General features: G+C 41.3%; 1 protein-coding gene across 1 annotated transcript; it reads right to left on the bottom strand.

The window, feature by feature from the left end:
* Window positions 1-184: 184 nt before the first annotated feature.
* Window positions 185-12,545, bottom strand: ccdc80 (coiled-coil domain containing 80). Its single transcript, XM_079562749.1, has 10 exons — window positions 11,833-12,545; window positions 11,294-11,491; window positions 10,398-10,888; window positions 9,079-9,411; window positions 8,212-8,368; window positions 6,104-6,240; window positions 4,307-4,458; window positions 2,356-2,459; window positions 1,179-1,262; window positions 185-666 (listed from the first exon to the last, which is right to left on the bottom strand). The coding sequence occupies exons 1-10, from the start codon at window positions 12,425-12,427 to the stop codon at window positions 341-343; spliced, it is 2,577 nt and encodes an 858-aa protein (XP_079418875.1). The 5' UTR covers window positions 12,428-12,545; the 3' UTR covers window positions 185-340.
* Window positions 12,546-24,129: the final 11,584 nt, after the last annotated feature.

Here is a 24,129-nt window from a genome sequence, read left to right as displayed (position 1 = left end):
ATGTAAAAAGCCTTTAGATAGAAGTATACAGACTCATCTGCACTTTGAGCGTATCAGCTATCTTTGCGTTTTACTACATACTCATGCTCCGTATCTACAATCATGTTTCACTGAAAGTACGACTTGGTACACTCAGTACAAAGAGAATGATAGTAAATAAAACCTGCATCATAACTGTGGGTGAAAGCTACATTTTTAGGCTTCCAATAAGTGCTACAAAACCATGAACCATCCAGAAAGACTGAATACATATAATAAAAGACTGCAGGCTTCAAAAGTAATTTTCACTGTAAGATCAATAAAGTTCATTTCATCTTGTCTTGTGTACATAAGAGAAAGTCTATTTGTATCCATAGCCCTGGTGGTATCCGTCCTGGTATCCATGTTCGTATCCATGCTGATGATATCCATATCCTCCGTACTCGTCCTCGGGGCAGCGCATACCCAGTGACTGTTGAATGGCCATCTCCTGTCTCCGCAGCTGCATAGAGTCCACCAGGTCATAGATGATGGCCATGGACCACATGGGCGAGGGGTACCAGGACTTTACATTGCCATCCTTGCCTACCAGCAGCATAGAGAAGTACTCAGGGCTGATCTGGAAGTAGTTCCTCATGTCTTTCACCAGAGTGCCAGACAGGCTCTCTCGTTCTACTGTGGCCGTGCCTGATAAAAGGGAGAAATACAGTTAATGCTTCTCTATATAAAAACATGACATTTACATTACATCATATGAATCCTGAGCTAGAGTCATATATGAATATATGTTAATATATATAGCTGTATTTTAGATAAAACATTTTTTTCTTGTAAATCGGATCTTCCAAGCCCATATAGGCTACAACCCTATTCTCTGGGCAAAAGGCACAATCTTTAGAGACATTTCAATACAGTACATAAAGTATGTTTGTTATGTATTTTATGCAACATATATTACAAAGACAAAAACTGGCTTTGTTGTTGTGTTAATTATGCCTCTGTATGCTTGTAGTTGTGGACATGTTAAGCAGTTTTAAAGTTGAACTTCTGCACATGAGCTAGGAGGCAAAGTCTGAGTAAAAGAAGTCAGTGTGTGCAGAAATAAAGGTGCTATGTTTGACTAAGCAGGTCTGTGTTTACCATAGACATGCCTCACCTGCACTCACATACATAGACCTATACGAGGAAGTTCTCCTTACCATTGATAGGATAGAGCTCCAGAACTCCACCCATGTCCGCAGCCTCTGTGCCAGTCAGCTTCAGGATGGCGATGTGCCTCAAACCTGGGATTAGCACAGTACGATCATCGAGATATGAATGATATATTGTAAACACAATACAACACAATTACATTCAGGTTTGTTTGTGTGAGCGTGGATGGTTGTGGGGGCATTTGTATGTGGTTCCTGATTGGTCACTTTTGCCAGAAATGACTGATCTTTTACCGTTTTTAATAGTTACCTTTATGGTCAGTGCTTAAATAGGCAAAACTCACTGAGGAAACGCAGCATTTTGACATAGTGGACTATAACATATTTTAACTTTGTATTTGGGTTGTGGGTTCTGCGGCTTCACCTGTTGAGAACCATACTTTTAAACTGACCACTAATGTCTCTTTTATACTACTATTACATTATATTAATGCTGTCTATCGCGTTATTAACTTTAAAATGTCACACATTTCACTTGACATTCCTAATCACCGTAAGTAAAGGACTTTTTAAGACTTTCTAAGACTTTCTTGGGAAGACTGAAATGTGCTGACTCCCTGTTGCCTATCCACTTGTGCTGCTATTTTCACCCGAGTTCATTCCAGTGTTTATTATTCAAACCGCCATAGTGCAGGTTTCAAAGTAAAGCTTACTGAGAACTTGGTGGTCCTACAAATCCATCCAACAAGCCGTTTCTTCTGAAGTGAGAAAGTCCACATTAAACACTTAAAAGCTCAGGCCGTACTTGTTCAAATCCAAGTGCTGAATAATGGGATCAAGCGTCTCACGTCTATAGCTCAGTCAGCAGCAGCGGTGTAGGGCAGCCAAGAGAAACAGACTCCACTCACAAGCATAAGACCAACAAATGATTGCCTTTGATGAGTTTATTAATGAATGTTTTTGTTATAAAATAATAAGTTAATAATTGGATTTATTGATATGATTTAAAAATAAAGTTGATATACAGACCATATCAAATTCAATACAATTTTCAAATATGCAAAGTTCTCAGACAAAAAGTTTTTATTCAAACTGTATTCTGACATTTTGACACCACTGTCGTTATGGTCATTGAAAAATTGCAACCTTTGACCATGTATTTATTTCCAATGAGGATGTCCAGTGTGTAATACCTGATATCATTGCCGAGATTGAGTGGACTCACCGAGATTGCAGGCCTGGCTGGACAGAGCGTAGAGCTGCTGCTGGTAGGACCACTCCTCATCGTTGGGGGCCGATATGATGAAGAGTCGACGTCTCCAACGGAACCTTCAATCAGAAGTTTCATGCTTTTCTTTAAACAGCACTTTGAGAGGCAGCAGTGAGTGAAAGCCGCCTCGCGCTCAGACCGCCACTTTGGAGATTGCACACTAACATGTTCCCATGCTATTACTGCCAAGACGTGACAACTCCAGAATTATGGTCACAAACGTGCTACATCTGCGAGCTGCAAACGGAATTCTGGTCTCCATGGTAACAGAGGATAATGGGCATCTCAGGGAAAATGTGCGGCTGCCGTGATTCATCCTTGAGGAGCTCTAAGGCCTCCACAGACAGAATAGGCAGAAGTGACCCAAGACTGCCAAAGTACTCTGATCTGTGGTTTGTTGATCACTGAGACATGGAGCAGATGTTTGATATAAACATGAACCTCATGGGACCACCCAAAATGCTAAATATTTCATAAAGTGGTTAGAAACGGTTTCCAAACCGAGCTTTAATTACATCATAGATGGACATGTTGCTTTAGGATAGTGGTAATGGCTGAATCATTACAACAGTGGATCACTTCGAACTAACTTACTAACCCTGTTTCTCTATTTTAAAGGTTTCCACAATTAACACAGTCATTTGTCAGATGCACGTCTTGTTGCAAGATTTCAACACTTACCGACGGTACTACTTTTACCACACATAATGTGCAAGAACTATAATAACAACTATAACAACTATTGCTCCTAATAGCTCCTAATTACTTATTAATAGTCACAATAATTACTATATCGACCTAAAGTTTAATAGTGGACAAATATATATTTATTTATTTTTATTTATCATCTGTGCATTTATTTGCATGTGTCGTCCCCATTTTTCTAATGCAATACCTTTATTTATTTATTGATTGATTTTTTTAACCCAAAGTAGGCTGTATTTTATGTTTTTTTGTGTGGTATTTATAACCTGGATAACGCCATGCTGCTGTGTGCGCTCGAATCATTTCGAACTGCATAGCCGCCTGGGGACCATGGCCGAAATTTTTGCATGGATTTGGGAACCAATCACAGAATGAGGAGGGACGGCAAGACGATGACGAGCTATTCGATATACGGAAGCTTGTAGTTTATTTGCCATGGATCTTACGGATAAAAATGAAAAAGTTTATTCACAGATCCAACATGACAGCAGCAGACGCGACGCTATTTTTCGATCAAGCTTTAGACCTTGTTCTACAGCGGGTACGTCATACGTCATCTCATACGATGATACGATTGGCTGTGGCTACATGCAGACGCATGATAGACATTCGTAGCGCCCAATAAACGGCTATGGACGATCGTAAACCACACCTCTTCTACGAGAAAATGAATTGGTGGTCCCCAGACTAAATATCACTTGTGATTTTAGTTTGGCGTTAGCCAGGCTATGGTATTTAAGTCATTTTCAAAGAAAGCCTTATTGTCATATTTAGGCTTTAGAGTTTGTTTCTGTGGCATTAAAAGCCTTTTCCCTGCCTCAATATACAGCATCAACTTCAATAATGTTATCGCGACAGGCTGAGTTTTTGCTTATATATATAATTTTGGTGCTTTGTGACTTTACAATACTACAACTGTTAAAACGGATACTTCTCAGCCGATTCTTTTTACTATATAAGTCAAAAACACATTATTTGTTCAGTTAGAAGTACTGTATGTCTTATGTAATTACTTCCACTGAAGGTAGCATTTTTTTATGCTTAATTATTGATATTGTTTACATAGCAATATGATTAAAACATTTCAAATCTGTTATAATTTCTCCTCAGTTCATTTCAAACATTCACAAAACATTTCATATTAATTGGCTCAAAGGCGTACGTAACCGTGACATTCGTGAAGTCTGATTGAGGCCTATACCTGGAGAGGAAGTTCTCCAGTGAGCGGGGCTTGTCCTCTTTCTTACAGGCCACTCCGTCCCTCTTCTGCTGCTCCATCTCTCTGATCCGAGTGGAGAAGGTGTCAATGTAGTCAAACACAGCCTTCATGGCAATGGGCACTTCATAGGTTTGCTGAAAAACAAAACATCTTAATGTAGTTATACAGAAGAACGTCATCTTTTATTTTGAAACGCGGCGAGGCCACAGAATAAGTGCATCAATGTGGAGAAATCTGGACCATGTTCAAAGGCAGAGAAATAGCTGAGCTGTGTTGTCATACACAGATCTGGTTTTTAGCACAATTTGACCAACTAGATTTGTTTTTCTGATAGTGGCAAAACGATCAAAGAACAACATTGTTTCACTTCATTTCTGATGATGCTAACAATTTCAAAGTACTACCAGGTGATCACTTTCTCTGTAACAACTTCTACTATCGATCCAATTTTGTTGTTTAAATATCGGCACTTATGATGAGCTGCAAATATGAGCCTTATTTAAGTTAAAAGTTTGTATAGAAATCTTTATTTTGTTTCATACTTCGCAACCTTTTGGTGTAGGTCACGTAATAAAACTTTAAAAAGAAGAACTTAAAAAAAAACGTACGTCCTGCTGGATCGTGTACTCTAAATCTACTGCCGTCAGCAGAGACATGAACAGTGGCCTCTTTAACAAATCTGTCCCAAAACAGCTCTCTGGTTTACCCTGAAACACACACACGCTCAGCTGTTTGGCCCATGTCCTGTTGGTGAAGTGAAGCGTTGTTTTCATCTCGGCACCAGGATGGGATAAAAGTGGCAGGTAGTCGGTCAGCCTTTAAATAGCTGTCCAGACAAGTCAAACATTAAACAGGAAGAGTTCTCTTGGCTCTGTTATTGTGCCATGTTTACAGTGTGGCGTCTCATCAACTGTCTGCCCTGTGTCCAAACCAACAGTTTTTTACGCAAGACCAGTGGCTCTCAGCTGGTGTCGTTTCAAACACAGCCGCAACCCAAATAGAAATATTATTTTAACAAAACACAAACAAGTTGTAAGCTTGTTTTCTTGAACTGTGTCGGTACGTTTTAAAAGGGCACAAACAAATCCTACATTATGCTTGAAAAGATTTCATAATCATAATAATGGTTTACACGGGTATTGTGCTTTACAAGCCTTTGTGACAAGTTTCCCAAAGCTCGACATGCATTCACTCCATATTCTACACACACACACACTAGATACACACTGCATACAGGCGGTGGGTGAAGTGCTTTGCCCAAGAACACAAAGACAATATGCACCAGCGAGAGCCATGTTTCGAACCGCCAACCTCTTGGTTATTCGACAACCTTCTCTATGAACTGAGCCATTGTCGTCCCAAGATTTTTGTATCACTTGGGCCACTCATTTAGTTCTCTGGTATTGTGAGCTATCAGAGTAGGTTCTTAAACGGGCTAGATGCAAGTTAGCCATTTTATACTCACTACTGCCACCTCAGGTCATACGTGTAACTGCACCTTCCATATTAAGCTTGTGCATGACGGCACTTCGGACCCGAATTAACACCTTTTTGAGTGACAGTTCTGGATTTTAGAGGCAGTTGTGGTGAAAAGGGTTCATTCTACACCTTGGGACATTGTTGGAACATGTAGGGGGAGGAAAATACTTAATTTTAACATTTTTAAACTCTGTATAGTCCCTTTAAAGAAATCTATATAAAAATCTGTTGAATGACTCTTTGCGGGAATGGATCACTCATATATTCTGCTCCCATTAGAGCCATGAGTCCTTGATTTACCTTGACTCTCATGTCTGTGTCCGTGAGGATCATGTAGAAGTCCTCGTACATCATGCTGAACTCTTTGCGCAGCTCCGTGATCAAGTCCTGGTTCACTAAGTCCTCCTGACGCAGACCTTTCATCGGCTTGTCGTTGTCTGCAAAAAAATAAACTAGAATAACACCTGAAGCTAAGATTACACAACTGAGTTAAAAATCACTCTGCAACAGCACCAGTCCAACGGTATCTCGCAAATACAGTTCTCACTCACAACCGCCAAACGGTATGACCGCACGGATTCATTGCAGTATTCCAATAACTTTCACGATTGTTCCACATATTTACAGCAGCCTTAACCACCACTATCGGCTGCAAGGTTGTAAGTTATCATATGTGTTTTTGGTTTGGTGCTGCATTAAAATAAGTTAAAACAAGTGTAATTCTCAGTCAGTTGGACTACCTCAGTGATTTTGAGGTAAAGTATATTGTGGATTCTTGCAATATAGATATTGCGTCCTTTAATATTGTGATAAGAATCTGTCGATATATTGCGCAGCCTGATAATATTGTAGCAGTAATAGTAGTAGTAACAGTATAAATAGCAATAAAGTGTAAAACATCTTGAATCCTTGAATGTGACAGTAATAAGCACTAAAATTCGTACTTGGGCTATTTGTGGAAATTACATCATCAGTATATTACTGATTTAAAAACAAAATAAAGAAACCAAAAAATCCATTAAAAAAACAGAAGACTCTTTGCCCTTTATAAATAAACAATTATTTGAAGTGTTCAATGTTCTTTCAGAGAGTCCACAAAATGAAAGCATAGAGTTTAGTAGTATTTAAGCGTTATATAAGCAATATCTCAATAAGCTCTGAAATTGCTTGAAACCTTGGGAGTCTTTTGAATTACTCCTTGTTTGAAACATTCTCTTTAACAGGGCCTCGAGCTGGAACGAGAGGGTGGGACACATGATCTCACTAAAACAGCATTTTTCAATATTTCCATTTCAATAAAAACTCAGACTTATAAAGTGCCCTTTCATCCAGGCATCAACACTTACATCACAAGGCTATGTATTAACAACACACCCATTAAACTAGATGAGTGAATACAGAAGTGGTTGAGAACATATTATTATAAACCTTAATTCACTGTACGGTCTCCCTGTCTCCCTGTTGTGCAAGAACGAGTGCTGGTATTTCTCCCTCCCCCTGCTCTGATACATGTGGGAGTTTGTGTAAACACTACTGTATTCAGACCCTGCTGGACTCCACATGAAAACGAATCCCAGTAGTTGCAAGACTAGAAATATTAGAAGTAGAAATAGTTCTATAAATAAATAGGCTAATAGTTTTGGCTGTGCTCTATTTAAAAAAAGAGCAAACTTTTATCGATCATAGTTCTACTTCATCTTAACTTGAGTACAAATATTTATGTTGAGATTGCTTTTACTTGAGTGACAATTTTGCTGTCCTCATCCATGATTAGAATAGCATCAATACGGTATTGAAGTAGTATGGTGTATAATGAAAAATCTGCAGCCTTCTGTACTAAGCAAGAAAGGCAAGTCTAGTGTTACCTGCAGTAAACTGCAACCACAGGACTGTGGCTTTGGCTGTGTGACCCTGAGCTGCACATTTAGCACAATCTCTTGGAGCGGAGACTTACAGACAAACGCATCTGACGAGATGTGAGAGGAAGATAAAACAAGAATAGAACAGAAACGTGGCAGACGACAGTTGGACAAAAGAAGTTGAGCACATTGTATATGATTTATTATTGCACCGTACTTAAGCCGAATAAGAGTTTAGATCAGCTGGGTCAACCTGACGTTTGTCTTCAATAATTTTCCATACACAAAGGTGCACTTACATCCAATATAAATATATCAGTGCTTCTCAAACTGTGGTCCCACAGTTTGTTGGGACCACATATACATGGGTAAAGGATAATCCAGTAGTTGGGGCATTCTCATTTTCATTTGACCTTTATTTAACATGGAACCACTGAGATTAAGGGGACCTATTGTATATCTTTTAAGTGGTAGGGGAAACCGGTGTTATATCAGCCTGTATAACTTTCACCAATAGAGAAACACAAATTGCTTACTACGTGCACTTACCAAGTTGGTAGTGGTCAATCTTCATGGTGGAGTTGGTGAAAGTGCCAAAAATGGTGATAATGGAGACCTTCCTGATGGCCATTTCACACACAGACTCCAGGTATTCGTCCCTTTGTTGGACATACATGCTGTTCTCTTCACTGGGTGTTGTGATGAGCTGGAGGAGCAGAGACAGAGAACCTTTCGTTAAGCTACAAGCAAAGGATGGGGCAGAGTTGCCCATACCACCACTGTGATAAGAATCTACAGCAGCTGCAACAGAGACATGCAGTCTGTTAACACGCTGCTCTGACGGCCGGACTGAGGCTGCTTGGCATAGTTTCTACCTTTTCATCCCACTTGGTGACAGATTTTACTGAAAGTAGAAAGTGATTTGGGATCATAATACCAGACCTTCTGTTTTCAAATAAAGTGAAAATGTAGAACGTAAATGGTTTTATTACAAGGCCAGATGTTTTGTACGGCAACGTTTCCAGACCTGCCTTTTAGGGGAATTTTCACCAAGCAAATAAAGGTAATTGGCTTCCTGAGCTCCACATTTTATTGTGAATCTTAGGAAAGTAGTGAAAAAGACTGGAAGTTAGCTTTTGTGTTATGGGTGTGAGATGCCTGATCTTGGGGTAAGGTAAACTGAGACACACAGAGAAAGCCTTGCAAATAAACTGACAAATAAGTGCAATTATACTGACATGAATGAATTTTACTTTAGTGAATGCTCGTTCCACCTCTTACGCCACTGATAAACGGTTACGTGCTTCTCACGTGCATATGCAGGCAGTCGATTTTCCCAGATAAACATGTTTCCACATTTGTAGTGTTATAAACCAAAGCCCCTGCAGTTAAAGCACACTGGTGTTGTGCTCTTACCAGCAGCCGCCTCTTGTTCTCAAAGTAGTCCAGGAACGTGGCCAGGGACCCCTTAGGCGGGGGCGTAGGTCTCCTTGTGATCTTTGGATACTCGTCTATTTCAGGATACTTTGACAGCTTTTTTCCTTGTTTCTTGCCCCCATTCTTGCCCTCCTTGCCTCCTCTTCTCTCAGCTTTCTTGGCAGCCTTATCGGTCTTCTTCTTCTTCCTGTCAGCTTTATCTTGCTTGACTTTGACTCTTTTGGTGGGGCTGGTTTCAGACAGAGTTTCCTCAAGCTCAGTGTCTGTTGGACGGCCGGGTTCGTACTTGTCTTCATACTCATTGGTCAAGACCTAGGAAGAGGAAAAAAGTGAGAGGAAAAGAAAAGGCTACACTGTTTCATGTATAAATGTATATTTTACTGCTGTAGAAATGATTTACTGTCAAACTTTTTACTTTCCCCCAACCCCACAGGAACCTTGCCAGTCAGACATGTGGTCTATCTGCAAGTAATCTACTGAGACACAAATGGGGCATTGAAAAACACTCTTCAGTAACTTAACCATTCACATATTTCATCCAGTTTGTCTGTAAATTCACATGGTGGAACAATCAATATTTGTTTGAAGAAAAAAAGGCACATATCCCATTCATCAAAATTCTATATTTGTCATTACTTAAACAATTTTGTTAAATAGCCTTCATATAAATGGGATAGGTTGCTTAAAAATCTTTGGTTTGAGCTCATTTGATTGTTTGTTTGTAATCTTTCCCTTGCCAACACAGCCTTCATTAATTTTATTTCATAAATTTCTGTCCTGCAGCAGCAAACCAAATGTACCTGCATAGAAACCACACATTACATTATATTTGGAGTCTATAATACCTTACACTCAAAGTTTGGTTTGAGAGAAAGTGCCTTCATTTATTTCATTTTAATTTATAAATTTAGATTCTGCAAACCTTCACCAACTGCCTGAGCATTTTGATATTTGCTTTCTTAAACATTTGTTGCAATTTAGTAAATAATGTTTATTTACTATGGATCGACTTCCTAGTAAAAATAGGCAACTATGGTGGTTCAAAAGGTTGTACATGTGTTTAACCTTATAATAATGGCTTACACTTGTATTGCCCTTTACAAGCCTGAATTACCAAGTTTCTCAAAGCGCTGCACTGTCGTCATTATCCATTCACGCCATACTCGGTGGTGGTAAGCTATTATTGTAACCACAGCTGGCCTGGGGCAACCATTAAGTACCAGCCATGCCCTTCCCCGCTTAGCTTCCGAGATCCGACGGGATCGGGCAGAGCAAAGGCGGCACACACAGACCTTTACCTTTTCTGTAGGCGTTTTCTTCCTGGTTGGTTTGACCTTTGTCGGCTTGTGTGTGGAGGGCACTTGCTTGCGCCCGTATGGATCTCTGTTGTCGGTCCGGTTGTCCCCCGCTGGCGTTGTCCTGGCCCTGTCTCTGCGGTGATAGTAGTGGTCGGGGTCTGAGGTGGTGCGGGGCACGGGTAGCCACAGGGCAGTGGTGTGGGCTCTGGTCGTCTTCTGGGTGGTCGTGGTGGTTGTGGGGCGTCTCGTGGTTGTCGTGGTCCGTCTGGTAGTAGTAGTAGTAGTAGTAGTAGTAGCCTTAGTTGTTGTAGTTGTTGGTCTGGTGGTCGTGGTAGTAGCTTTGGTAGTTGTGGTTGTTGGTTTGGTTGTTGTGGTGGTGGGGCGTGGGGTTGTCGTGGAAACAGTCGTTGTGGTCGGTCTTGTTGTGGTTGTTGTGGTTGATGTGGGCTTTCGTCTCTTTGGTGGTCTCCTCTCCTCCGGTGCATCAACAGCTACACATAACCACATTCTTTAATTAGCAATAAGCAGTCATCTAAACATAATACATAATAAAGCTGTTAAGGCGTTTAACAAGGTTTGTACAGCTAGTCATAAAATCATGTCCAAGTGCAATCATTTCAGCACTTGTACAGCACAGGTCACTTTATGGAACCTTTATATTGAAGAGATGCCTTTAGATTAACTATCAGATAAAGCATTACAAGATTTAATAGCCAGTGAAAAGGGACAGTGATTTAACATAAGGTAAAAAGACCTACTGCTTTTTTGTGTTAACCTTCAGTGACTCAATATGGAACTTACGTAAGAGATCTTTTGAACAAACTCAGAGTTTTTATAAAGTCTTCTACATTTTATTGCTATAATAATAATAATTCTTTAACACCCCGCGTTTTAACCTGTGAATGTGCCCTGCTCCACTTGGCCTTCGACTCCGGCCCCTTTGCATTTCTGGACAAATCCTTTCTGTCGAATCTTCTCCATTCTCCTCACTGGAGACTGGTCGATCACTTCATACACGGCCTCCAGCCTCACGGGGTACGGGTACCTCTCCTCCACCTGCAGTGTTTTCCTCAGCAGCACCATCCCGAATTTACCTGCACAGAAACCACACATGACATTATATTTGGAATCAAACATTACACTCAAAGTTTGGCTTGAGCTCATTTGTTTGTTTCTATAGTAAAGTTTACATTTTGAATGGATGAGGCTTAAACCAGACACTGGCCATCTAGTGTATAAATATTCACGACTTAAGAGCAGTCATAGGCAGTGATGATGGTAATTATACATAGAACAATCATTAGTTGAGTTGTACACAATAAGCCTTGCTACATGTTAGTAGGCCAGTAGCTGTACAGGCCTATAAAAAGTTCCAATCAAATGGGTTCGTGCAAACATTCATTTAAAAAGGCCTGGTGCTCAGTGAAACCTTTACCTTTCTCCATTTTGAGAAAGCTCATGAGTCTCGGGATGAGCGCTGTGTCCAGCGGCTCCTCCATGACCTTGCCCTCCGTTGTGATCCTCCTCACTTTGCCTCCCATCTCTCCTTCCTGATGAAACATGACGATCTGGTGCACGTGCCGTTCCGCCAGCTCGCAGTACACGTCCGGTTTGAGGAGTGACATCATGAGGCGATAATACCCGTCCGAATCGTGGGGCGCAGAGATGACAAGGACCCTGTTCTTACCAGCGAAACTGGCCAACAGGTTTGGAGAGCCCGCCCCATTAGGCATACGGGTGACTCTGGACCTGGCCTCATCTCGGAGCACACCACTCCTTGGCGCCGTTCTCCTGAGCGCAGGGGTACCTTCATCAGCCTGAACGTGCGCCGCGTCCGTGGGACTCTGAGCAAGGGTCCTAGGGCGCGCTCGCCCAATAAGATGCTCCTTGTTGTCAGTAGCGCTCACCAAACGCCCCTGTCTCGCTCGTCGATAAAGCTGAGCACGCTGAAAGTGCGTTGGTTTGTCCGCGAGTCCTGTCCAACTCAGACCATAAAGAAGGACAAAACTCAATAAAAAAGACCTACGCATTCTGTAACAAGTCCAAACACTTACTGTAAAAAGATCCGGGACAGACCCGTAAATCCGGACGCGTTTTTAGTGCATCGGAAGGAATTAAATCCAGATGAGGCTGATCTCGGTATATGTTTCAGAGTGCGTAAAGATCCACGGTTTCATAGCAGAAAAGTTTTCAAGTATAATCCCAGAAGTTTACTCAAAATAATTTCCGCCGTCTGTTTTTCTCTTAAAATAAGGTTGTTACAAACTCAAATTGAGCTCGATCACTTTTCATGAGTCAGCTTCATTGATTCTCCTGCGCGCACTGGAACATGACAATCTTTCAGAATAGGCTTTATGAGTTTACGTCCTCAGGCTCCTGTCATCTGTTTCCCCTGAAGGAGACACACAGCAAAAGGTAGGCTACCTCTTGACTTGCCCCAGGTCACACAAAAAAATAAAAAAATAAAAGAAATAGAGAGACATAAACAGAAGAGCGCTCTGAAGGCTTTCCCAAAAATAACCTCAGCGTCCGGACTGGCAACGCAATGGCAGGCCGTGCTCTGGGAGTGGGTCTGCCAGTTCACTCTGAGCAACTCCCCCTTTCACCAGAGATGACTCTGCAGCAAAGTTTCATGGTCCTCCAGCTGCGGTCCTTAATCATTCACATTTGTACAGCGGACAAGAAAGATGTTTCAAACACGGTGCAGGGGTAAAAGTATCTGCCCCCCTTTGGCCGCATCGCTGGAACAATCACCACATCAGGCTCAGTGTCAGGTTCCTCCTCAACACAGCAACGCCCCCGGGGTTCATCCCCATCCTTCACCACATGCTGCTGTAGGATCATAGCTCCAGGAAAGGGTTGGTACTAAAATAAACGCTCCACTTTGGGGGAAAACACAACCATCAAAGTAAATGCAGAGTGATCTTTTTTATGCAAAGTTTTCACTTACATTTTCCAAGTTCAGCTTGTAATTAGGTTTGCACTGAAGAAAAGTGAACTTGTGGTTTGCAGCCACATCCACAGCAGAGGAAAACACACACTACATGCAACAGGAGAAACAGTAATTGGCTTTGTGTAACAACGGTTTAACAAATAAATGAGTTTAAAAAAAATCAAAACATCAGAGGAAAAGTTTTTTCCCTCGGAGAATCTGAGAAACCACAGGACACAAAGCGAAAACCTAAACTAAAACATAGACAAGGAAGGTGGTTCAAGAGTCTTGTGAAAGGACATAACAAATACACTCGATAGCAGCATAGTGCCAGAAACTAAAAAAGTATGTATCTAAGAATCAATATTTAAGAATACAATCATTTGACAGTAAATTCAGGTTCAGAGCCACATATTGTACTGTTTTATGTGTTACTTAATGTGGAAGCTCTCACAGCCCTGGATACTGCACTACAGCTCTGTATTTTATTTTCTTTACCTTTGACCAAAACAAAGAGCTCAATTTCTCTAAAGAAAAACCCAACACAAATAGCTTACATTGTTTAAATTGTACTAGGGAAGGAAACCGCCCGTATCACCAGGAAACTGTAAAAAGTTCATTTTTTCCTGCACCACCCTTCTACTGTTAAAGCCAGTCTGTACCACATCACACGCAGCGCCATCTGTGTCTCATATGTTCTCATCAAAGACCTTCAACATGTCTCAAACTGCACCGCTGCTGATCGGACCTGGGATTTAGAGCTGAAAGCGTTTGGATAATCCTCTGATGTGCCGTTTAATAGCCGGGGTGTGAGGAAGTCTGACATGGTGTGATGAAATAATGACGATGATCATTTAGACAGGCAGGGATCAATCTAGCACAAGATCAGTTTGACAAGTAACCAGGGATCTAAGCCCTAAAAACAACTGAATGCAAATCATCAATGTAGGAAAAGTATAGTCTAAGAACCAAAAGGTTGGGGGAGACAAATCAGAGAACTGTCAGAAGTAGTTTCATGTGTCATAGCCTTAGAAGTATTGGCATTAGTATCAGTGAATCTGCACAGTAAAGCCACACACAACACATTTGTTTAGTGAAGTGCCTTCGTTCACAGTTCACAGCTACATCCTGACCCTAATGGAGAGCTGTTGACACTGCACAATCCAGCTGAGGTTACCATTCCTAAACAGAGTGACTTTTGACCCTCTCGCTGACCTCTGACCTTGTCTTTTTGTCGGTATCAGAACGCTACCAAGTCTAAAGGTATAGCTGCACCTCGTGTCACACTCCCACTCTTTTTTTTACTGTGCAGACACATCGAGTTTCACTGCAGGTTTAAGAGCTGACCTCCGTAGAGTTTTGAATAGATTCCCAGATGTAAATGTACTTTTTTTATTTTTTATATGCTTTAGTGCCATCCCTCCCACTTCCCACTTGAAAGGGACCATTATAATTTGTCAGTCTCTAAATATACTCTAGCTCACCCATTAATTTTCATACGTCATCATTGGTGAATCTCTTATGGGTGGTTCACAAAACTTTCTACTAGGTGGACAAGCGCTGTATAGATTGAGCGCCCATTACCGTGTGTGTTTTTTTCTTTTTTTTTGCCTCACGGTGTGCTCTTCTTTTAATATTTTTTAGACATGAGCTTTTTTCCTTTCAGCTTTAAACCCTCTCAATTGATCTATGGTGGATCAATACCGACAGCTGTTTAATTCAGTCAATCAATAAACCTGTTCTGGTTGATAATATGTGTAGATTATTAGTTGTACAGGTGTTTTCCTTCAAAGAAAGTCTTGCTCAAGTCGTGCTCAGGTGTTTGTTTGTATTATATACAGTACATGTTTTTATATGTAGATTAGTTTTCTTGTTCAGCAGAGAGAGCGCCAGGGCAAAACATTGCTCTTGGTACCTTGTACTTGACGCATATAATAAATACACTTGAACTTGAACTTGACCACAGCGGCCCTGACGGAGACTGACAGAAGCAAGGTTGTCAGTCTGTGCATTCCCACCAATCACTCACCACATTCATGCACTGGCAAGAAGGGTGAAGTGTCTTGCCTAAAGACACAACAACAACAACAACAACAACAAGCACATCCGGGATTTAACCTAGCAATCTTTTTGTCAGCGGAGGAATGCTCAAACCACTGGGCCACTGTTGCCCAAAACTTTATAAATAACTCTGTATTCTAACTGGACAATTTCCTGTTTGTCCTCAAAGTCAAGTGTATATAACTTTGGCATTATATAAAAAGCCTTTTGTTGAAATCACCATCCCGCCTCACAAGACAGCCATTCACTTGTGTCCATTAATGAAGTTTACTCAGCTAAGCGTTCTTTAAGTGAGCATATGGAGGATATTTGAATCATTATACTTGTGTGTAAACTGAGCCTGGACCTATGACCACCTCAGCGTGACTGGGTTCTGCCGAGTCTATTTATGATGTCAATGGGCACTTTTTCCTTCAGGGGTGAACCATTACAGAGAGACACAAGATGACTCAACGACCACATGGAGCGGCCCTCGCCACAGCTCAGAAAATGAACCCAACATGTGGCATATTCATTACAGAGTTCACTTAAAACAATATCCCCCACACGAATCAATCTTGTTTTTCTGCTTGATTATATTCAACTTAACTTTATTTGTCTCACTTGGGAGGAATTTTGTTTGAACAAAGGGGTCACCTGCACATTCTCTAATCAATTACTGTATTGTCTATGTATCTATCCATCAATTAAACGCGCTTGCAATGGCATCACGCATAGTTCAGCGGCCATTTTGTATACCGAAGCAGCATTATGCAGTACTACAACATGTAACAATATCTCTACTCAGGATGAAAATGAAACACAACTGATTGACATTCGCCTTTTTATGTACTCGTAATCCTTGCTCAAGAAGAAAACATTTAAAACACTGCCCCAGAGACGCACGTTTATGTGATAAAATCAGCAAATGTGACACAGACGTAGCAGCTCTGCTGTCGAGCTACAGCAGGATTGGCTAAAGATCTGCTTCACGTTTCAGACTAAACACATTAAAGAGGAAACAGAAAACCTTTCTCTGGGATTTTTGTCAACAGAGTCTCACTCTGAGTCAGTGTTTAAGCTGCTCAAGACGTTAGCATGCTACCGGTTAGCAACTGTCATCAATAAACTGTCAATGGCTTCAACACGATAAACACATGTGGCTCAAATCTATGAACCTCCGCCAAGGTTTTGAGTGTGGTTCAGTGCTTTCTTTTGGAGAGGTTGGAGCTGAACTGTTGAAGCTAAATGCTAACCAGTAGCATGCTAGCTTAAACACTGACTCCCTGGTTTCTTCACATAACCGTGTGCTCTCTGGGGCCCATCTTCTTGAGCAATGATTACAATTACATAAAAAATGCCACTGTCAAACAGTTGTCTTTGTTTTATATCCTGAGTAGAGATATTGCTACATGTTGTAGTACTGCATCATTCTACTTCAGTATTCAAAATGGCTGCCAAAACAACAAAAGCCACATGACGGAAAGGCATGTATAACTCGTTTTCAACAGTCTTTAAACAGCATAAAACTATAGATGGTGCCTGCTGCTGTTCAGTATGAGGGTTGATCCAAAACATAAGGTCCTACTTCTGCTACACATCATACACAAGTTGAAGAACCTTTGCATGGAGATGTGGTCACTTGTGAGAAGCTTTATTCCAGCAAAACAAAGCACATTCCTCTTTGCATCCATTTCAAACAACGGGTCAGGAATGTTGCCCTATCCTTGAACACTACAGTAACAATGCAACAAATCATTTCCATACACAGTTGTGTTGGGTATGCTAATAGTTAGAGCACAGTGGGACCTTGAGCAGGGGAAGCTGCTGTATCAACAACGGATGACTTTATAAGTAAATGAAACTAAATACTAAACTTTTAGAGGGTCAAGCTATAAAGTCCCATTAAATGTATTCCCAGTGGTGCACAAGACATTGCCATGAAACGTAATGCATTTAACAGAATGTGACCCACCATAAACTACAACATACCACATATACGGCTGCCATATGCGAGCATAAAACACACAGACATGTCAGGGATTATTATCACTGAGCATAATTCATCACGTCAGTTCTGTGACTGTATACACTGGATAATGAGGTGCATCAAACATTGACTGGAGGCAGCACACACAAAAGGTTTTGAAGTTGATAATATTGCAGCTCATTTTGTTATTGAGGAAAAACATGAGCATTTGTTTTATAGAATTTAAGCATACCTGACTCTTTTTTTTCTAGTAGTGGAACGAAATTGGGTCCTCCTTTAGTATAGTTTAAACTCCAACATGTGTGGAAAAACACTGTGCACTAAGTATCAAACATAAGTATGAATGTGCAGGCTGGTTTTCTAGCATTTCTGTGAAAGTGACTTTGAAAAGTGACCCTGCAACTTGTGATAAGTGCCCTTAAACTCAGGCCTGTGAAGGATTGGGATGCTACAAATATATGTTACAGAATTAAGGAATGAATGTGGACCACATTTCAATTTAGTGGCTTTCCCTTTCATTGTTTGTAATCAAAATAATCAGGTATAGGACTTTTAAGTATAAATTGATGGCCAATGTATCAATCTCTGCTTTTGGGATAAACACTTTACGTCTACAGAAGCGTTGGGGTTGGGACACTCAAAAGTTTACATAATTCATTATTCATTCACACCCTTACTCTGGCCACCACAAAACACACTAAACCCCACAAACTAGGCAAGGTGAGTGAAGTGTCTTGTCCAAGGACAACAGTACAAACTTATATTAAAACCTCCCACCTTCTGATTATAACATGTGAACCTCTGTTGCTGCATGTTATGTCTTCAGTCCTTTTTTTTATTAGTACTTGTGGCAAATAACTAGTTACATGGTTATAGAGCCCTTATCAAATAATATAAGACTCACTTGCTCAACAGTGAGTTTTGAGGCTCACTTTGCTTTTATAAAACTTTCAAAATTACTTATGTTAAACTTATCTAAAATTTTGAGTGTAATTCGAGGGCAGAATACCATTAACACGGTGTAACGCTCTTTGTACTGAGTCACGACAATTCACTGAATGTCTCCCTTCCGCTTCGAACCCTCTTTCACGTTGGTTGTAATACACAGCCATTTACGCGTCTGTCCTGCCATCCCACCAATCTAGATGAGTGGTTCCCGACTGGAAAAACGTGTTAACACAGGCTTGTAAAGCACAATACACATTACCCTTTTAGGTATGAATTATCATTATCATCTAAAAGGAAAAATTCTGCACTTGTTACCCAATCAGTCCATGGATGTTATGTCACTCTTACTGTATTGTGCGGCAGAATGCAGTGAAGTCGTTCCAGGACAAGATACTCTCGGCCCCTGACACAACAGGCCCATTGTGAGCGCACAGGCAGACAGTCTGAGTGGACAGTGTTGACATTTCACAGGGACAGCAGCGGCTCCGCTTTATAGAGATACACCAGATCAAAGCTCTCAGTAAAGGCCCAACAAATTATCCACACAATTGCACATATTCTAACACTGACTGAAACAAAACAGTAACTTAAACACAGTAATCTGGTTGTTTGGGGTCATCCTTTTAGAAAAAATGCAAAGGAACATCATAAACTTGGGACGTCTGGGTGGAGTAAGGTTTTAGAGCTGTAGATGAACATGATGAACATAACAAACAGCATTATATACCTGCCTCGCCTTTATACAGTGCTTTGGTCTGTCTGACATGAATCCTTTCAAATGTCAGCTGAATCATCTGTGGTCTCACTGTAAAATGTACGAATGTAAACTCCAGCTAACACATGTATGTACTTTAAAATGTAAAAGGCTGTTTCTCCAGTGAAAGTGAGTCATGTCCTGTCAGACATTTTCTCTCTTTTGGGAGCGCGCTGTGGAATTTCAGCTTCTCTGTTAGTATCATAAGGAGCACCCCTGACCCGAACAATCACACACAGGGGACGGGCCAGTTCTGCCTGCATTTCTCATTCCACTAAACTCAATCGGAAACATATTAATGTCAGTGTGCACAACTGCAGATTCAGATTCAATGTTATAGGGTTATCACTGGTAATTGACGGGTGAACATTTAACCCACTGTGCCACTGTTGCCCCTTGAATCCAACTCCCACGATTGTCCGTATTCCCTGCTAACTCGGGACGCACGCTGAAGGTATGTGGTATTACAATGACGTCAGTATCTGGTTGCTCTCTTTCTATTGTTTTAGCAGATTTTGGTGAACGGCCCAACCTCAAGAATCCCAGTTCTGTGAGACAGACTGAGGTACGGATCAGTCACTTCCTCCTGCTCCTGGATTTTCCACTGACGTCATCTACATTTGAGCAGACAGATTAGAAGTGCAAGAATGAATACCTCAAGGAAAATGGAGTCATTCCCACCTGCATTTAGGTTGTTTCTTCAGTTCAGCAGTCTAGGCCCAGGTCAACATGTAGTTTCTCTTTCGAACTCCTGTATCGAGACGCTCTCCTCAGGACTTCTGCTTGTTGCCTCAAAGCGCCGGCCTGCAGGGGAAATTAATGGGAGCTTGTTGCTGCTGGTGTGACTTCGAGGTAACGAATACCTGCCAAGGATCCGTGTACACCACAGTCCTCCGCTGTTTTGCTTGGTACTTCAACTTTTAATTGTATTGGAGTTATATTTGGCAAAGAGGATCTATCAAATTTAGGATAGAGCTGTAGAGCAGGAAATGTGCCAAAAAAATACTGCGCTGGGTCAAGCCTGTGTCACAAGTTACTCAAAGTGCTCCACTGTAGTCATTATTCTACCCGGCTGACCTGGGGTAGACGAGTCTGCCAATCTGCGGCATCAGCCCCTCCAACCACTACCAACCGCACACTCACAGGCGGTGGTTGAAGTGTCTTCCCCAGAGACACAACAGTCATCCCTCGGTTATTGGGCAAATTAGTCAACCTGGTCGACCATCTAAGCCATTGTCGCATCTGTCAGCCTGGTGCCAAGACACTTGCAACCACATGGAGACTTCAAAATGGACATAACTATAAAACAAACTATCAAAATCATTGGCGTGACAGTGGGACAGGACAAGACCTGAAGATCTCTCAACTATCCTTGGAAATACATGTAAATAAACGTGTGAAACCATAAATTTTGTGGTAAATTGTTTGTATGTTGTCTCAAAGAGATCCCGGGTCCTTGTACCTCATACTCATTGTTCACATCAGATAACCCATGTCAACTACGCAATGTACATTTGAAGGAAGGATGTTGAGTTCTATGAAACTTGCCTTTGTAAGTGCAGTAAATGTCGCAAATAGTTTTACTTTACAACTGGTCTTCTTCTTTACAACTGGTATTGCAACTTTACAACTTGAGCATTGACAATTCTCTGAAGACCAGTTGTTTTGGTCGAAATGTGTTGGCGCATCCCTTCTCCTAAAGGACGTTTAATCTCCATTAGAGTGCCTCAGATCTACTTGCCACACTTACTGCACAACCAAGGCAAGTTTCATGTACCTCCATGCTTTGTTCCCATCCTGGAAGAGCACCTTATTTTTTAAAGCTTTTTACAGCATTTCACCCTTTTTCTTTAATTTTCCCTTGCCGTGTAGGACGTTTAAGGATGGGGACGCCCTGGGGCTCGTTTCCATCTGCTGATACTTATTTGGACATCAGCTCTGTTGGACTTTATGTTTGCCTTGACACTACATATGCCTGAAAATATTTATTGAAAAAAAAAAAAAGTATGTTTGTTTGCAGCTCTGTGAGGCAACTCGTGTTGTGATATTGGGCTATACAAAACGATTGATTGATTGATTGATTGATTGATTGATTGATTGATTGATTGATTGATTGATTGATTGATTGATTGATTGATTGATTGATTGATTGATTGATTGATTGATTGATTGATTGATTGATTGATTGATTGATTGATTGATCTGTTTGTAGGTGGTTCTATAATTCAGGTCCGCTCTGTTAAATGTCCCTCCCACTCCTATTGGTCAACTCAGGGTCTGAGTAAGTGACAGACGAAGTTAACCAATCAGAGTGAAGTGTGAAACAAAAGTATGATATAAAACTTTGCAGTTTCTCCCAGCCCTTTTTCGAAAGAGGGGTGGCACGTTTAGGAAGGGGTGGCCTAGATTCTTCTGGGCCGCCCCAGCTGCTGCCATACTCAGGGGAGCTGCATTAGAAATAATGTTAGAGGCAGTGTTTCCTCTACCATTTAATTGGCAGAGTGCCCCGACCCACCATCATTCAGATTATTGCCTGTTATAATGCAATGTTGTTCAGCAATTATTGTTATTTTTTCTTTCATATTTTGCCTAATCCAGTCCACGGTTATTAGGAAGTCCAGTTCATGTTTTGTGCGTGTTGCATCCAGCATGAGGCTGGATGCTGCATTAGAAACACATCCAGCCCATTTTAAGTGTAAATCAGAATACAAAAACATTTTTGAATGCTGAATGACACTGTAAGTAGCCAATTAGTCAGCATTAGTTAGTTACTGTCCTGCTTGGATCTTGTTGTTTGTCCAGTAGATTTTACATCATAAATATTAAGAGGCAATTTGTTCCAACACTTTATTTTACACTACCCTTGATACATTGTGCTAAACTAAATTTAGTACAATGTAATGGGCTTTGTAACAATGTGTAATAAGTTGTACCTATGGGTTAGATACACACTGAAATAATATGTATTTGTAGTCTGTAGGTACATAATGTAATAAGACATAATTCTGACTCTTACCCTAACCTTGTTATTGTACTTGCAAAGTAGTAATACAAGTTATTCCATTGTGTGCGTACTACATAGGTACAAGTTATTACAGATTGTTACATGGCACATTACATTGTTCTAAATTTAGTTAGGTACAATGTATCAAGGTAGTGTAAAATATAGTGATACCAAACTTTGTTGTGTGCTTTGGCAGCTTATGTTGTTATTCAGCACATAAGGTAAAATGTATTCAATTAGATCTAAAAAAATAAATAATTAATTGTTAATTTGGTATCCCTCAGACCATCGTGTAGGATTAGCCTATCACTTTAAAAAAAAAAAAAAGTAAAGAGCTTTAAAACGATTGAAATAATGGCGAATAGTACAAATTAATATTTTACAGTCCTCGTGCCACCTAGTCTCGCCAACCAGACCCCGCTTCTTTACAGAAGAGGGTCTGGCAACGCTCCATTGCGCGCTTTCAAAGGAAGTGACGCAGCGATATGGAGCCTACCGACCAATCAGAGCAGCTCCCTGAACGGGCGTCACGTTGTTGCGCCTTTGTTTTGTAGTTTTTCAACACAACGACTTCACGTTATGCTCCGGTATGCTTGTATTCTTAAGTTTTTCTGACATTAAGGTCAGCACACACTACACGACTTTTCCAGTCGTAAACGATTTTATATAGAATGGGGGGTCCACACTACACGACTGGATTCAGTGCGATTTTCGAACGTCTGGGGTTCACACTTAGCGACTGAGAATCGTAAGAGCGAACACACTACACGATTCTGACAAACAGCTGATGTTTTATAACACTGTCTGTCCTCTCTACGGCTTCGAAAACTGACCCCAAATCCGCAAAGATAGGTCTGTGTTTGTGAGCGTGGGATAACGTGTGCGGGTACCGATTGGTCAACGGTGTCAACAATGTCACAACACTGCAGCGCCAGGCTAACGCTACTACGAAGCCTTCAACTTGGCCTGTCAAATGGAGATAAAAGTTGGCGAGAGGAAGAAGCGGGACGTATTTCAGTGGATTTAATAAGAAAAGGAGACGGGCGTCAATCTCAGGATGGAGGAGATAACGGAGGAGACGGAGGAGAAAGCGGGGAGGTGAAGCTAAACAGTTCGTCTCCAAACACAGTAAGTGCCGCTAAACTCTGTTCGTGGTTGAAATGTAGCTGAAAAGGGTGGCTGTCGTGAACTTTTGGTGATATAAAGTTGTGCTGTTTCGTGTGTGGGGCTGTGGCCATGAAATGAGTTGTTTGTGCCGCTGGTTTAACAGAGAAGTGAAATAAGGAGGCGCGGCGGTGTTTTTCTGTCTTTATATCACTCTGTCATTCACATTCGGGGTAAAATCACCCACGTTTCTCCCGTGCGTCCATAATCGGGCTTAAAAATCAAACATATTTGATTTCCTACGACTGAAGTCTAGTCACGTCTTTCTACCGCCCACACTACACGATTTGAACAGTCGCCCAAACTACACGACCCGACTCTGTGTGACCGCCTTCGACTAGACGCGACTCGAGAAGAGCGAAATCGGGCATAAAAGTCGTGTAGTGTGTGCTGACAGAAGTCATTTACTGAACTCTGTGTGGCAGGGAGCGCCATTATTAATGTCCGAATGACTACAAATTTCTTGTCTCTGTTTCTGTCGTCACATCCGCTATGTTCTCATTGGCTGCTCTGCGCTTCGGTTGTCCCACATTAGTCCCGCCTCAAGCAGTAGCTTTTCTACGACAGGGTCGCCAGACTAGTCTCCTGTTTATTAATTAATAAACATCGGAGATTAGTCTGGATGCCAGGCTACGTGCCACCCCGAGGCCAACCCAGTGAAAATCGTCTGGACGCGGCACTGAACCCCGAAACCGCTGAAAATGGAACTGCGGCGCTGGTCTCTGAAGGTTGTTTACTTTTCACAGACACAATCACCACAGGAATGCACCACAGAGACACAGAGGTCAGCACGAGTTTAAGATAAAACTGCGAGGGGCCACAGAAAAGTAAAGCTCTTCGCCACGTCCTGTCACCTAAACACGTAGATTCAATGTGCCTCGAGTTTCACAACAAAGCGGC

This window comes from Gobius niger (assembly GCF_951799975.1).
Source record: "Gobius niger genome assembly, chromosome: 9".
NCBI lineage: Eukaryota > Metazoa > Chordata > Actinopteri > Gobiiformes > Gobiidae > Gobius > Gobius niger.
This window is presented reverse-complemented; position numbering and strand designations above follow the sequence as displayed.

Excerpts from the sequence above, each read along its gene's own strand:
- ccdc80 (XM_079562749.1), bottom strand. The coding sequence starts at position 12,427 with ATGCGTAGGTCTTTTTTATTGAGTTTTGTCCTTCTTTATGGTCTGAGT. Across the intron at positions 11,492-11,832 it reads CTTTCTCAAAATGGAGAAAG|GTAAATTCGGGATGGTGCTG; the intron begins GTAAAGGTTTCA and ends GTTTCTGTGCAG. Across the intron at positions 2,460-4,306 it reads CTGGAGAACTTCCTCTCCAG|GTTCCGTTGGAGACGTCGAC; the intron begins GTATAGGCCTCA and ends TTCTGATTGAAG.